This window comes from Cheilinus undulatus, linkage group 1 (genome assembly GCF_018320785.1).
Source record: "Cheilinus undulatus linkage group 1, ASM1832078v1, whole genome shotgun sequence".
NCBI lineage: Eukaryota > Metazoa > Chordata > Actinopteri > Labriformes > Labridae > Cheilinus > Cheilinus undulatus.
In genome coordinates, this window is record NC_054865.1 from 45,007,382 (window position 1) to 45,023,710 (window position 16,329).

The following is a 16,329-nucleotide window of genomic DNA, read 5'->3' on the forward strand; positions in this document are numbered from 1 at the left end:
TACAAAGTACCTGTTTCATTCATGACATTCAAACCTTGTGCCTCGATTCTGTGCATCTATTTAGCAGGGTGCATGCAGTTACACTGTATAGATTCTAGTATTGATCACTGGCATTGGGCCATAACCTCCAATCTCCATTTTTCAAGATTTTGTTTTATTTTTTTCATAAATCAGTGCTTTTGGCCACCATTAACATCTGTCAGTAGTGCTTTACATTTTAAAACACTTTAACGTGTCAAAAAGATGCTGAATTTGACCAGTCAATATTAAATTATTCAAAACCTTTTTTTTCAGTCTCTGAAAGGTGGGGATTTTGGACATTGGAGGTTATGGCTTGACAGCAGCAACATGTATGTCACATTGGACAACAGTGTCTGCTAAATAAAATTATATCTGGTTTTCCACAAGACCGATAGTTGGAAACTGCAAACTGCTAACCTTGCAAAGCATATGGATTCGCCCGTTTCTGTGTTTCTTACTTGCGTATCCATCTTGCAAAGCTCCCTTCCCTTAACAGTTTGGGCCCAGTTAGAAAGTGACAGGACCAATCAGCATCGAGGGGCAGTACTTTTAGGCGTGGTGAGATCATGATGTCAGCAAGCAGGGACAAGAGACCGGTGCATATGGTGGAAGACATTAGCATGGATGCTGCTAAAGCGCAAGTTTCATCAGAACTTGACATTTCTTCGTTAAAAGAAGAACAAAGAACAGAACTTAGTTGTTTTCTTTTCAAAAATGACAAAAGTCATGTACTGACATGTCTACAGTCACCATGGTTTGCTTTATGCAGTTCTCTATGGAGTTTACTCCAGCTGTTGTTACTCCATGTTGCTCTGATTTGCCTGTAAAGATGTGACAGACAGAACGTGTATCCAATCACCCTCTGAGTTTTTTTTTTTTTTTCACAAACAAATCCATCTGGCATGTCTGGTTAACAAACTGCAAAAAGAGGCTAAAACGATGTGTGCCCCCTCTTTACTTTTAGAGCCTTTGTTTGTATAAAAACATGACTCATCAATACAGAAAAAATAAATACATTTTAATTTTTAGGTGCAATTTTAAAACGTTGCCCATAGGAATCACAGTAATCTGTTATTGTGCAGTTTGTACAGTTTCAGATTAAATAAATTACAAAAAAGAAATGATGAAACTACAGAATAGAGAGTAACAGCTCAAACTTACAGCTCTAAAGAGAATGAATACTGAAAAGTTATTTCAGGAATATTGACTGGTGTGTTTACATTAACAAGTGTAATTACACAACCATACACCTTTACTGCAGTTTGTTTATTGCTCGATAATTCAAAAAGCACATATTTGAGCATGTTATATGTGTTGCAAATTTGTGATATGTGACAAAATTAAAGACCATTATGTTTTTACACATGCATACCTGTGGAAATATCAGTCTTATTGTGTGCACATAGGATAGAGATATAGAGCTCATGGGACACCTAGACAACAACCTTTGCTGTCTTCAACAGACAGTTACATTTTCTTTCGGACAGCATTTTTTCCTGATTATTTTAGGTCTTTGCCTCTGACATTAAATGCTTGTCTGTTTTCGCTCTCATAGTGCATTCATACCAGGAAAAGGTCACTTATGCAAGTAACATCAAGATAAGATGCTAAATCTTGCAGCCCTGGACCCTACACATAGCTTTACACACAAAGTCGATATACACCTCCTAAAAATGTAACCACATCCACTTTGTATGCCACCATAAAGGTGTAGACTTTATTTTATTCAACAGGTTCTTTTCCATGCTCCTGGCAATATGCAAGGACATCCAGAGTACGACCAGGGCTGTGTCAATCCTCCTTTACGTCTGATGGCGTGCTCAGGCAGCTTACTTGCCACATCTATGCCTTAATACAACCTCAATATTGGCCAAAACGTGCCTAAAGGTTATTCACAGTACTGTATAAACCAGGCTCAAGTTGTAAATTTAACAAAGCTACATTAGTCGTGGTTATATTTTACTCTAAAGTTCTATCCCACTCCCATTTAAAAGTCTGAATTTTGTGGCATGTTGTGGAGCAGGAAGGTGATAGCGTAGCCGCTTCCAGAAGGAGGAGGAGGGCATCATGGAGTGTTCTCCTTTCCAAGTGACACAGTCTCCAGCCTCACTGAGAAGCTGTAAGGCCTCTGGTACTGAACCAGACCTGGACTTCTCTGTCGACTCAGTGGTGATGAAAACTAAGTGAGTCTTTCTCTCTACAAGCGCTGAATAGATGACGCTCAGTAGACTGGACCCAAGACCGGGATCTGAAGAGGTGGGGACCAAAAGTGCTGTCCGACTCTGCTCGATACAGTCCAATACTGCCTCTGATACAGCTGAAAGCAAACAGGGTTAATTTTAAACATTAGTTTATAAAGACAATTGGTAGACATCTTTAAACACGTACCTTTTCCCGGTAAGACATCACGATCATACAGACACAGACTGTAGCCAAACTTCTCCAAAACAGTTTTCAGCTTGTCCCTGTCATCTTCATTCAATCCTGCGTCTGTGCTTTCATAACACATTAAAAAGGCGTCGTAGCTTTTTCCATCTAAAAGACAGTAAAGAACAGCTTTGTCACTGCTTTCATCTGAGATCACAATAATGTGCATACTGCTTAAGCTATAAAATAAAACAGAACCTAAAGTGCTTCTGTGGCAGCCAAGAGTGTCCCTCAGGAAAAGAGTGATGGGAATTTTGAGCTTGATGTAGACAATTGTGATCAAAATCATCACCACCACAATGCAGACGCTGCAAACAGCCAAGGAAACATAGGAGGGGCGAACTGTAAGGAAATAACAGAGGAAATGAACTCATTAGACAGTCAAACAGATCTGATGATGTATTTATGAATATTTAAAAGAGATCTGTATCATACATGATGGTGAAGTTAGCCCTGGTTAACAAAGAATTTGACATTTTAAGACTACATGATTCACTGTTTTAAAAAGATTGAACCGAGTATGAGATATTTAACAAAATAGTTAGTTATGATTATGTAAAGATTAGGAAAACAATTTGAAACATCAGATAGATACAACTTTTCACCTTTTTGAGCCAGGGTAACGGTGACAGAGCTTGAGGGTTGGTCTTCAGATTCCAGTTTGCAGGTGTAAGTTTTCAATAGATCCTCTTTGGTCACTTTTTTAAAAACCAATAAGGCTGTCGTGTTGATTTTTTCCCCATTATCATTTCTGTAACTGAGACAGGATACATGTATGAATGAATTGAGTGTTTTTGTGGAATCTTTGCTCCTCCAGATCTGGCTGTAATGCAGCGTTCAGTTTGTTAAGGGAGGTTTGGTGCTCTGATTTGAGATTTTAACCAGATTTCAGACTTGAAAAGACAGAAATATGTCACCAACTCTGTTGAAAACATCATAGATGGCTGCTCTACACATCAATACATTTTGTTCCAAATTATATGCATAAACTGTTTTTGTTCATTTTTTCCTAAATAGTCTATATAATTGGCAGTCAATAGGATTTTTCATTTCTCAACAATTATATTGTAATCTGGACTTTGTTTGACAAAGTTACCAATGATGACAATGGCAATTTTTTGCAAAATAACTTAGAATGCAGTGTTCCAAATTATTATGCAAAACAGAGTTTAAACACACTCAACAGTTTCCAAAGGATTACAAACAGAAATCTGTTGTAATTTTTTGCATTCAGAGGTATTTTTTTCTCTAAACAAAGCCATTTCAATCAAAAACATCTTCACAGATAATATTAAACATAGGAGCCCTTCTTTGATATCACCTCTAACACCCATTGAACTTGTAAGTCCATGTGTAGCTTCTGCCTGTATTTCCTTTGAGTATGCCAGAATTGTCTCCCAGAGCTGCTGTTCTAAAGTAAACTGCCGTCCACCCTCATAGAGCTTCCTTTTAAGGATGCTCCACAGGTTCTCAATAGTGTCGAGTTCAGGGGATGATGATGGCCACACCATGATTTTTCTCCATTTATGCCTAAGGCCTCAGCATGGGATTTTTGCAGCATGGGATGGTGGGTGATTTTACTCTGGAAGGCACAGTTCTTCTTTTTATACCATGGCAGGAAATGGGCAATTAGGAACTCCACATACTTACTGAGGTTATTTTGACACCTTGAGGCACCTTAAAGGGGCCTATCAACCCACTTCCTATGATTCCATCCTGAAACATCACTCCACCACCTCCTTGCTGACGTTGCAGCCTTGTTGGGACATGGTGGCCATCCACCAACCATCAAGAACTCCATTCATCCAGTGTAGCATAACATTTTTCAGTGAATACAACTGTTTGAAATGAGTCTTCATATATTTCTAAGTCCACTGCAAGTGCTTCTCCTTGTGGGCACTGGTTAAGGATGGCTGAAATACAGCTTTATGCACATCAGCAAAACTCTGGAGGAACCTGCATTGAGACGTTCAAATACCTGTTTGCTACTCATCAGCTGCTCTCTTAATATGATGAACTTGCTGTATAGAAACTTTCTTTAATATATAATTAACCTTGCAAAGCAGATGGATATTATGACGGAAGAGCTTAGCGTGGATGCTGCTAAAGCGTAAGTTTCATCAGAACTTGACAACAATTCTTCGTTAAAAGAAGAACAAAGAACAGCAGTGAGTTGTTTTCTTTTCAAAAACGACAAAAGTCGAGTACTTACATGTCTACATGTCATGTTTTCTCAAACGTTTCCTATTGAAGCTTCCCCAGATGGATGTGTGAAACAAATCCATCTGGCGTGTCAGGTTATAATATAATATGCCTTTATCTGAACAAAGCCATCTGCGCTCTGAATCACACACATGTACGATGATCTCTCTTCACATTTTGTGAAATATTGAGTGCCTTCATACCTTTTGCAAGATACTGCACTACTTCATGCTCTTCACCTCACAAGGATCTTTCTTTTTCCCCATGCATGAAACCTGTGACTTGCCTAATAATGTGGAACAACCTCCTTAAGCAGTATTACTTGCATAATAATGTGGGACACAGTGTAGCAGTTAATGCAGAAATAATATGGGTGGGAATTGCAGGGATAGTTGATATACAGTACTGTAAGAAAACCATACAGTAATACATCATGATATCTACTTAACCCTCTGAGCCCAAGCTATTTTAACCGTTTTTTCTCACCTGAACTTAGTGTCTTAAAAAGCTTGTGAAACATCAAACCCGGTGGTCTCAGAGGGTTAACTCAAGAGTATAACATGCCACTGTGGAAGTGCTGGAGTTTTTAACTTGTTCACTTCAGTTTGACCCATTCACAATTCTTTTTTAATTTATTTTTTCCTGCGGTCTTTTTTGGCCAAAGTAACTTCATCTACCTCCTCACAGCTGCAGATTCTGGACACATCAGCCTCCTCATTCTCCTTGACCTAACCGCTGCCTTCGACACAATATCCCACACCATCCTCCTTGACCGCCTGTCTCAACAGCAATAAAAAAGAGCTCATGGTGGTGGCCCCCAAAGCGCTGCTGCAGAAGGTTGGAGATCTCATGCTCGATGTGGACGGGACCTCCATCTGTCTGTCCTCTGAGGTCCGAAACCTGGGCATCATCCTGGACTCCACCCTCTCCTTCCAGTCCCACATAAAGTCTGTCACCAAATCTGCCTTCTATCATCTCAAGAACATCTCCAGACTCCGACCATCACTCCCTGATTCTGTGGCTGAAACACTCATTCATGCTTTCATAACCTCCCGCCTGGACTACTGTAATGGAGTCCTGTCTGGAGTTCCCAGCAAAACCCTGGACAGGCTTCAGTATGTCTAAAACTCTGCAGCTAGAGTTCTCACCCGCACTAGACCCTGGCAACACATCACTCCGACCCTCATCCACCTCCACTGGCTCCCTATCAAGTCCCGTATCAACTACAAAGTCCTCCTCCTCACATACAAATCTCTCCATGCTCTGGCTCCCCAGTACCTTTCTGATCTCCTCCATCCATACACACCATCCCGCAACCTTCGATCTCCAGACACCGGCCTACTTTCCATGCCCAAAACCAAACTCCGAACCTATGGAGACAGAGCCTTCAGTGCTGCAGCTCCCACCCTCTGGAACACTCTTCCTGCAGACATTCATAGCGCTCCATCTCTGGACATTTTCAAAAAACGTCTCAAGCACCACCTGTTCACCACAGCCTACGGTCTTCACTAAACCACCCCTTACACTCATCCTACCTCTCACATAGTTTTCCATGTATATGTGTTCCTGTAAAGCATCCTTGGGTTTCTTGAAAGGTGCTATATAAATTCAAGATATTATTTTTATTATTATTATTATTCATATTTCCTTCATTTATTGACCAGAAAGTGATGAGGTGAATCCAATTTGCATGAAAATCTGTTTAAAGTATCACATATCATGTTTTATTGAGATACCGATATTTTGCACCAGCGATCTCAATTACTGTCTCACAAGAAGCACGGTGATAATGTATCGTATATTGTCCCATCCCAGCCCAGTTTAGACCAAACATTTACAACAGGCTGGCCTTCATTTATCAAACTTTGTACACCAGAAACTTGGTTGTACAGTCATTACCACGACCAGACTGGCATTTATCAGTCAATCTGTGAGCATATGATATGCTCAAATCCAACGCCAAGTCTGAGTGTGTACACTAGTTTTCAACACAGTGTGGACTTGTTTTGCAGCATGAATCTGGCAGTGTTAGATCAGATATGATGAAATGTATTGTCATTAAACCAAAGCTTTGACAATCACTGTGAGCAACTTTGCTTTTGAAATGGATGAACTGAGGTGTGGCATCATTCCCTGCTCTAACTTCTGAGGTAAACATAATGAAGTATTAAAGCAAATTAAAGCATGTGATGTGATTTACCTGGTTATATTTAAGAAAACTGGTAAGCTTTCATTCATTTCCACCAGCGAGTTTCCACTCATCCAGGACAGATCATCAAATTCTGAAAATGTCACAGCTTTACAAGAAATCACCACTGTGGAGCCTTGAAAAAAACATTAACACATGATTTAAAAGAAGCAGTTAAGGAAGGTAAACAGTGCTTGTAAGAGTACATAGACTGAAGCTCACCTAAATCTACATGAATCACATCATTCTCATGGGGTGAAACGATCACTGCAGATTTTTCAGCTTTTTCTGGACAACAATGGGTGATAAAGATTTTTTTTATCATATAAATTTCAACAAAGACACAACACATAAGAAAAATAAGGGCTCTTTTCTTACTGTTGGGCTCGACATCGAGCACCACTGTAGAGGTCATGTTATATTGATGCTGATTGTACAGGTAAGATCTGGTACAGATGTAGGCACCGCTGTCTTTCTCTTCCACACTCGTGAAGTAACCGCTAATTGGCGAGGAATTGCCTCTCTACGAGATCAGACATGAAGCTGAAATTATTAGATGTTAGAATAAAAGGAGATCTTTCAAACAGACGAACAGATATTTGTTATCTTCATGGAAATACCTTGTGCCATAATATGTCGTTGCTGGTCATATTTGGTGTATTTACATCAGGGATATTAACTTCAGGACAGTTCAATTTGCAGGACTCTTGTGTATAGCATGTTGTTCGGTATGTGGTCCTCGCTTCGCACTCTCTGCTCGGTGTTGTGAAAACGGTCAGCCTGAACCAGAACTGGCCGCTACCATCCCTGGAATACAATTGATGAAAAAGATAAAAATAATTTAATTATAAAATTGGACTCTGATAGGTAAACAGACTTAACAGATTTGTTTGTGGACAATCCTTTTCGGGCCCTGAGTTTTGAATTTTTTGACAAAGCTATTTTATTTATTTGGAGCCAAAATTGAAGAGATTTGGATAAGGGGTGCAGCAGAAGATTACACGTCATCTCAATCTTGTTAATATGCATTGGTGGCACGTTGTTGAACACTAGGTAGTAGATGCATTCACATAAGAAAAAAGAGGCAAGAAAAAGTATGTGAGCCCTTATTAGTTTTCTAGTTTTCTGCAATAATTGGTCATCAAATGTGAACTGATCTGTATCCAAGTCACAAGTATAGATAAACACAATATGCTTAACCTAACACCACACAAACAATTATAATATTTAAAGTCTTTATTGAACACAGGTATTAAACATTCATAGTGCTGTCTGAAAAGTAAGTGAACCCTAAAGCCGGGTGTACACTGTGCAATTTTCCTCTGATTCAGCCACGAATTTTGAGTTGAATTTTGAGGATTTCTGGAATGTTTGATATTTTGGTCGTACAACTCCAGACACTTCACGGTATGGCTGAATGATTTTCGAAAATAATTGAATTGCAATTTTTTCTTCAATATTGAGATTGCAATTCGATATGTGATTATTCCTTTACTCTCTTTAATTGCTAAACAAAGGATGATAAACTCTAAAAAAATCTAAATCTTTGTCATTCTCATATTTAATAAGAAAAAAGTATAAAAATGAATGTACAATTTTTTTATAGACTATTCTAAAAAAAATGGCACTTTAATGATTTCATGATATGTCATGCATAGCATATCTGAAAAAAAGTTTAAAACTGCTATTCTGACACAAATTTCAGGTCAAAGAAATATTCCGCCTTCTGTGATTTGAAAATTGCAGCAGGTCATATTGTGGTTTAATCTAATTTTCGATTTATTGCCCAGCCCTATTTCACAGTGAGAGCAAAAACACTTTGGGGGGTTGTGTTCCTTTGTAAACTATCAGACATCCTAAATTACCATGACAATAGCTAGAATGACTTTCTGATGCACCCCCACTTTGATAAAGGAAATAAATGAGCAGGAAATATTCCTACCTGCGGACCTGAAGCTGACACGTATGGTGATGCTGTTTGTGTGTGTGTGGGATAGAGAGATGGAAAGAGACAGAAAGACAGAGAGAGAGAGAGAATATGACTGGAAACACTTCACCCTCAGTGGGTGAGACTTTTTAAAAAGGAAACTCCACGGGTTTCTGTCACAGTCTGTCCTGACGTCACTTGCACAGTGTGAGCACTCAGGTCGTGTATGACCTTCGGATCATACTGTGTGTGCACACAACTCGTGTGTGATGGTCGTGCGTCTTAAACGATTCAGTCGCACTGTATGAGATGTGATTCTGCCACAACTGTCGTATGGTCGGCTTGAAATCGCACAGTGTACACCCAGCTTTAGACTGATGACTTCAAAAAGAGTCAAGATAACTGCATGAAGCCGATACCTACCAAGCCCAAAGCTCCATTTTCAACTGCAATAACAGGTTACCCCAAAAGCGGAGATAAATAGGCTTGTGGCAGCATATACGTGGAGGAAATGTTACCTACTGTGGCCTTGTTCTTGACATATTTGTGAAGTGCTTTTTTGGCGGGATTTTCACAACTTTGCTGTCAGATTTTTTTTGTATTAAAGAGCAGAAAGGAAAGATTTTGTGTATGTCATGAGAATATAGATTTGTGCTAATTTTAATGCTATTTAGAATTATCAGGAGGCAGCGACTGTCTTTTTTGACTTTATTAAGACATAACATAACATATGACAGACTTACTTAACTGCAGACTAACTTCTCCTGTCTTTTAACACCACTTCTTATGTTGATATCACTCATATGAAGCTTAGCATAAGTTCAGTCAGGAAGACCATATTCTCCACGCGGGTTTAGTAGCTTATGCCTGCACTATTTCATGCACTCCCTCCTTTTGCCCTTGTCACATCATAATCAGCTGTGCACATCACCTGGTCACACATATCCAATAGCACTGCTCCACTTCCTCACTGTTGGCCTATCAAATCTTTGCTGCCCCTTTTAAATCTGGCTTTCTCCCCCATCAGTTCATTCATGGCGTGGTTCCGAGCCACCCTCCACCTCCCCATCACCGCCAAGTCTACAAGTCCATCAGCTATGGACTAAGATGACTTCTTCAGCCATCACCACCACCACCAGTGTTTGGACTCCACGGGGGGGATTTGTTCATTATCTCACATGTAAAATAAAGTGTTATCTTTAAACCAGTCACTGGTCTCTCCTGATTGAAATATCCTTACGCCTTTATCTTTACAAAAAATAGTACCTTTACATTATATGACACTAATGTGTAAGGTTTATCATTATATCTTTCATTAAGTTACAGAAGATCTCAGGTGACAAAGAGTCATGCAAAAGTAACCGAAGTAGTAGTGTAACTAGTTACTTTTTGTTGTCAGTAACTAAGAAATGTAATGCATTACTTTTTTAAATAACCAATATGTAATGGATTGCTTTTTGAGTAACTACCCCAACACTAAACTTTATATATAAAATTCCCATTATGATGTATTAAAGATAGGCGTAAATACTAATTGAGACCATGAACTTACTTCATGAGCTGATAAATCAAGTGAAAACTAGAGTTATTTTCACATATACAGTATTTCTATATCAGTGGAGTTGCCTCTTACTTGCCATTAACAAAAATGCAGGTTTAAGGTGATTGTGGACCAAATCATTTTTGCGACCGGGAGCAACAAAGAGCAAAACTACCAGAATTTTTAACCTTTTTGGACAACTGATTACCAAATATAAAGAACATGAATATGATCCTTCTGCCATGTTTTAACACTTGTGCCAAACAGAAGTGAAACTGAGTATAGTTTTGTTTTTCAAGAGAAACAAAACTGAAACCACACAAACACAAAAGTACAAAACAAATACACACGATCATTGAAGAGCTCATTGGCTTTTACCTTGAAGAGCATGAGTAATTCCCCTGATGGTTCACAGCAGCACTTAGAATCACAAGACTTCTCCCATGAAGAAGCACTCCCATCCTCCTCAGCTCAGCTGATGAAGTGTTGCTGCTCAGAGCCATCTCCTGTGCTGTGTGACTGTTCCAGATCAGTTTGGTTTCACTGTGATTTTGTGCTCCAAAAGGAGGACATTGCAGCGCCACCATCTCACCTGACCTAACACAAACCTCTTTGGGTCCACAGAAACACACACCTGCAATAAGAGTTCAAAGTTTGAATTCATTTTAGTGAGCAAACTACAGCATGAATGGTTCATGGAAAGCAAGAACCCTGCAGAGGCCAGAATCAATCAATCCATCATACCACAGAGAAATATAAAAGAGGAGACCATCCTGTCAGCTAATTGGTCAGTGGTGCTGTCAATCAAATATCAACTGCATGATTCAATACAAGCAGATGGAGTGGCAGATTTCAGATTGGTATCTATTTCACCATAACCACAGATTTAGAGATTAATTTATTTGCTGAGCATGTAGTTCAAGCTTTTATAATCAATACCTTATCACCTTCAGACAATTATTCATTTAAAATAAGCCTTTAGTTTTTTAAAGCTAATCTTTTAAGCTTATATGTAACCTCATAAGGTGCTTGTCAGGAAGTAGTGAGAAATCCATTTTTGTTTAGTCCATTGAAGTGAAAATTGAATCATTTTTTATTAGAATTTTTTAATTTGTCAGAAAAAACTAATTCATCTTAAACAAGCAGAGTTTTTACATTTCAAAGTGATTATCTTAAAAAAAATCTTGACCAATTTGTCATTAATTTGTCGAGAATGACACCAATGACTGAGTGCCTCTTATCTAACAGTTTATTATTGACAACTGGGACTGGGGCTTCTTAACCACATCCTGATTTTTGAGAGCAATTCAGTCTTGTGATGCAGCAAGAAGGAAAGTGGTTAAACTTTGTGCGAGTCAGCATCGGCCATGCGATTAGACGAAGTGCAAAAATGTGCTGGTGAAGTCTAAATGTGGAATAATAAGTGCAAAATTTGCATAATATGAAATATTTATGAAGACTACACCTGCATGTTCACTGTAAGACAGCTGTTGAGAGAATCTGGAGAAACAGGAAACCTCTGAGACACCATATCACAGTGATCATCAACTGGTAGCCAGGGGGCCACGTCAGGCCCCCTTCAGTTTCCCATCCAGCCCCTAGAGGATTCTCAGAATCTAGAAGATTGTTAAATTCAGAGGGGAAAAAAAGGTAGTGGTATTTAGGGCATCTTTTTTTCTTGAACTCCCTTGAGCTATTTGAACAACCTCAAAACAATTGAAAATGAAACAATTTCATCATAAAGGATGTAATATTTGATCCATTTTATAGAAACCCCTGTTGACTAATAATAAGCAAATACAATGTCTCATAACCACATGCTAATCAGTCAATATTTAATTAAAACTGTGTTGCTCTGCATGAACTTTCTGATTCAGGATTTTCCCTGCTTGAGAATCAAAACAAATGGCAGGTTTCCTGTACATGCCAGTCATAACACAGCGTGTCAAACCCGGTGATGGACAACATGACAGCTCCAGATACATGTGGACAAAATATCTCAATCACTGACTTGTGGCTGGTTGTAGTACAGGAGATTGTGACTTATCTCACTGCTAAAGAAAATCAAAATATTTAATCTAAAATATATTACTTAGACCATTTTAGTTTACTTGAAAGTCTGGCCTCCAGGGTCTGTTGAGGAAAAAGCTGGTTCATGTACAAATGTAGTTGAGGACCCTTGCTCTGTGGAGTTCAGGTAGATTTACTCAGGTTCTCTCAGTGAAATTTCTCTTTCTTGTGTGCTACTGCACACAAGAAAGAGAACACATGAATTTAATTTTTTGGATGGATGGATGGATGGACAGACTTTACCGGTCTCAAACTGGGGAATTGCGGTGTTACAGCAGCTGGTTATTAACAGGAAAGCAGCAGCAGAATAAATACACCATAAATAAGCATTAAAACTATGTAGTCAAAAGTATAAACATATTACAAGCATTAAGTTATCTAAAAGTACAGATAAAGTGTCATATAATTGTATCAAAATAAGCATACATAGGCTATTAAAATTCTATAATCACTGGGCTTCTTGCAGCAAGTATAAAAGAAAGTAAACATATTACTTGAAGGCAGAGGTTTGAATGTGCAAGAAAAAGTGAGATCACTAGTCACAGCTGTGGATTATCAATAATCATATCTGTTTTGTGCATTGCAGTAATTAAGCATATTCAATTCAATTACAGTAAGTAGAAAAGTGTATAACCACTTATCACCACACTTGTACCTTTGCTAAAGCAGCATTTAACAGGATTTGTCCCTGATTTGCCTTGACAGTATGAGATGTGACCTGATCTAAATCATGTGATGCATAATGCTGAGGCATGCATCTTTAAAGGAGTTTTGATTCCACATGCTTCTATCTGCTTACTTCGCCTTCCTCTTTCTTGTCTTGTTTCTGCATTAAAACTTGAATGTTTGCATCTTTTTAATGACAGAGTCATATGATATCAAACTATTACGCTTAAATCTTCACGGCACAAAACCACTGGAAGCTTTCTCTTACCTGTGAGTGCTATTAGGAGGAAGCCGAGCAGGACTAGCATCAGTTTCACCTTCATGCTGACAGGCTGCAGCGTCGTCAAACATGTGCTGTGACAAAATAATCCAAATATGAAGTTCAGCTGAATTAAAGCTCGTCATTTCCCTAAACGAGCCCGCGTGCTGACGAAAAAAGGAAACTTAAGGAAGAGCGTCATAATGTCACTTCAGTGTCAGCACCCCCGAAAATCCCCCCTCTGGAAAGATATCCTCGGGGATAAATGGTCAAACTTTCACCTTCTAGACCTTTCTTTGTGGTTTGGTGTTACATTAACGAGGTAGAACAGTCACTTCTGTAGAAACGCTGAAGGACTTGAACATATTTTCTTAAAACAGAAATAACCACAGGGAGTAGGTGACTTTTACTGAAACGGACTTATTTCCCGTCATAGCAGATAAGAACGCCTTCTCTGCAGTTTCCTGCGAATTATCCACCACAATATTTCACCACAAAGACTCACATATCTGGATGTAAAATAGATCAGACTTCAGGTTAGCTCAGGGTTAGAGAGACAAGAGCAAAGAGTTGTTCAAACAGAAAAAAACTGCAGCAAAGATTTAACACGATAACTTAAGTGTAATAGACAGACCATACATGAAATAGAAAACTTTGAAGTTTTTATGACTACAATAATACTAAAAATAATAAAGACAAAAATAATAGTATTATGAATACTACTACTTATACTACTACAATTGATAATAACAATAATATTATTATTATCATTACTATTAGTAGTAGTAGAAGTAGTATTATCACAAGTAGTAGTAGTAGTAGTAGAAGAGTATTATTAAAAACATCTTTCTATTTGTCTGTTGGTTAAAGGACACAGCCTACAACAAAAAAAAATAGCCTTTTATAATCCACTTTGGTCTGTTAATTCACCAAAGTCTTGTGAATTTCTCAGGAATTTATGAGGTTCAGCTTTCTTGAAGCTTGCAAATAGCAAATAAAAGGAATGACTGAATTAAAAGGTAAGTATGTACAGAAGCCTATTTCTACCACTTAAAAATAGAAAACAATGTGGAAGTAAGGTAATTCTAAAAAAAGTAAAGAAAGTTAAAAAAAAAAAGAAGAAAAAGCATACATTTAAATTATGCAAGGATGATCAAGAAAATAATAATTATGATAACAAAAGATGAAATGACAACATTAGAAGTCAAAATTTTGAAAAAAATAAGTCATGATGATGAGGTTTAAACATCAAAATTATGAGAAATAAAGTCATAATTTTTAGACGTTTTAGATCAAAAGTTGAAATTTAAGGTAATAAAGTTTTAAAAAATGGTCAAAGTAAGTCATAATTAAGAGAAATATAGTCATAATTTTGAGGAAAAAAGTAGAAATTTGACATAAAACTTTGAAATTACAGGTAACAAAAAAATAAGAGTCAAATTATAAGACTGTAAGGCATCCATCCATTCTCTGGGGGAATGGAGCCTACCTCGGCTGTCAGTGATGCAGGGTACACCCTGGTCTGGTCAAGAGTCAATCACAGGGCTGACATATAGAGACAAACAACCAGGCCGTCTCACGCTCACACCTATAGCCAGTTAAGAGTCACTAATTAATCTAACGAGTGATGGTGGGAGGAAGCCAGAATACGTGGAGAAAACCACGGGGAGAATATGAAACTCTGCACAGAAAGGCCATACCAGGAAGCTAACCAGGTCAGGCCCCATCAGCTGTGAGGCTATAGCCCTAACCCCTGTGGCGCAGCCCAAAGTTAGTCATAATTATGACAAAAAGTTGAAATTTGAGATAGAAAGTCAAATTTATGAAAAAGTAAGTCATAATTATGAGATAAAAAGTAGAAATTAGAAGCACAGATGACATCAGGTCACGTATTTCTATGTACGGAGGCCGCCCAGGCTCAGATCTGGCCTGTTGCTCTTTCACTTCATGCTATTCCCCACTCTCTCATCCCCGTTTCGAACTCTGTCCAAGGCTGCCAGCTGAGAGGAGGCTCACATCCATTAAGCCACATCCATTTCCTAAGAGGGGCATGGTCTGGGGCGGAGTCAGACAGCTCAGTAACATTTAAAGCCACAGACACAGAAACAGCTTGCTCTGAGCAGGGCCGAAACAGAGAGGTTTTTAGACATATATCCAATACTGGAGTGCTTTTTTCAGCAACAAACTCTACAGGCATGTTTTGGGGAGCTCTGAGACCAATATAAATTTGTCTTAAAAGGGTAAAATATGTGACCTTTAAGTCTCTAGTGTAGGTCAAAAATCTTTTGCCCCTACATCTTCTACAAGTACATTTCCCAAAGTGAAACCTCAAGTTTTTTCATGACATCAGAGTTATTTTAAGAGCCGTGAACGAGTTTCTCCGAAGCAACTGAATCAAACTGTTTCCCTAGAGGAACTAAATACCACAGCTTTTTGAAACAACAACGTAGTTCCTATACTTGTATTTCCACTCTAATATAGCTATGTCAGCTGGTTAAGGGGTTTATTATCATATGATTATTTTAAATTACACTGAATACTAAAATACCTGGAGCATTACTAAAAAATAACTGCTAAATTACATAAAGCAAAATTACTATAACTCATATCAGAAGAACAACAATGAAACCAATGTGAGAGATCACTGTCTGTAAAGGGCCCTTCAGCTGCAAAGAAGACAAAACAATGTAGATAAAAAAGCCTGATATTTCTTCAGAGGTTTGTAGAGACCAAAAAAACAGATTTATAAAGTGCATGAATACTGAACTATTGTTGCAACATGGTCACCAGAAACATGAGTTCACTGCAATTAATTACATCCTTTTTGTCACATTTTGAGATTCCACTATTTTGCATATTAAACTGTTATTGTGTCATTTTGGATTTTATATTTTCTTAAACTAAGAATTAATTACTTTGTTTTATAATACAGACCTGCTGTAAGTATAGTAGAATATATGGATTTTTAATTTCCAACAATCCAGCACCAACAATTTAGTCTAGTTTTAGTCCCTGTATCTAAATCTAAA

The 16,329-nt window shown here is 38.1% G+C and overlaps 1 protein-coding gene across 4 annotated transcripts; it reads right to left on the reverse strand.

The window, feature by feature from the left end:
* Positions 1-1,056: 1,056 nt before the first annotated feature.
* On the reverse strand, positions 1,057-13,400 carry LOC121526181 (interleukin-18 receptor 1-like). Of its 4 annotated transcripts, none has more exons than XM_041812826.1 (10): positions 13,310-13,400; positions 10,684-10,939; positions 7,459-7,645; positions 7,217-7,361; positions 7,061-7,126; positions 6,851-6,974; positions 3,054-3,205; positions 2,647-2,790; positions 2,410-2,556; positions 1,057-2,338 (listed from the first exon to the last, which is right to left on the reverse strand). In XM_041812826.1, the coding sequence occupies exons 1-10, from the start codon at positions 13,362-13,364 to the stop codon at positions 1,986-1,988; spliced, it is 1,629 nt and encodes a 542-aa protein (XP_041668760.1). In that variant the 5' UTR covers positions 13,365-13,400; the 3' UTR covers positions 1,057-1,985. The 4 variants fall into 4 exon arrangements, with proteins under 4 accessions (XP_041668760.1, XP_041668840.1, XP_041668678.1 ...); XM_041812906.1 differs by adding an exon at positions 11,771-11,921 and having other exon boundaries at positions 2,410-2,790; positions 13,310-13,397; XM_041812744.1 differs by having other exon boundaries at positions 2,410-2,790; positions 6,851-6,932.
* Positions 13,401-16,329: the final 2,929 nt, after the last annotated feature.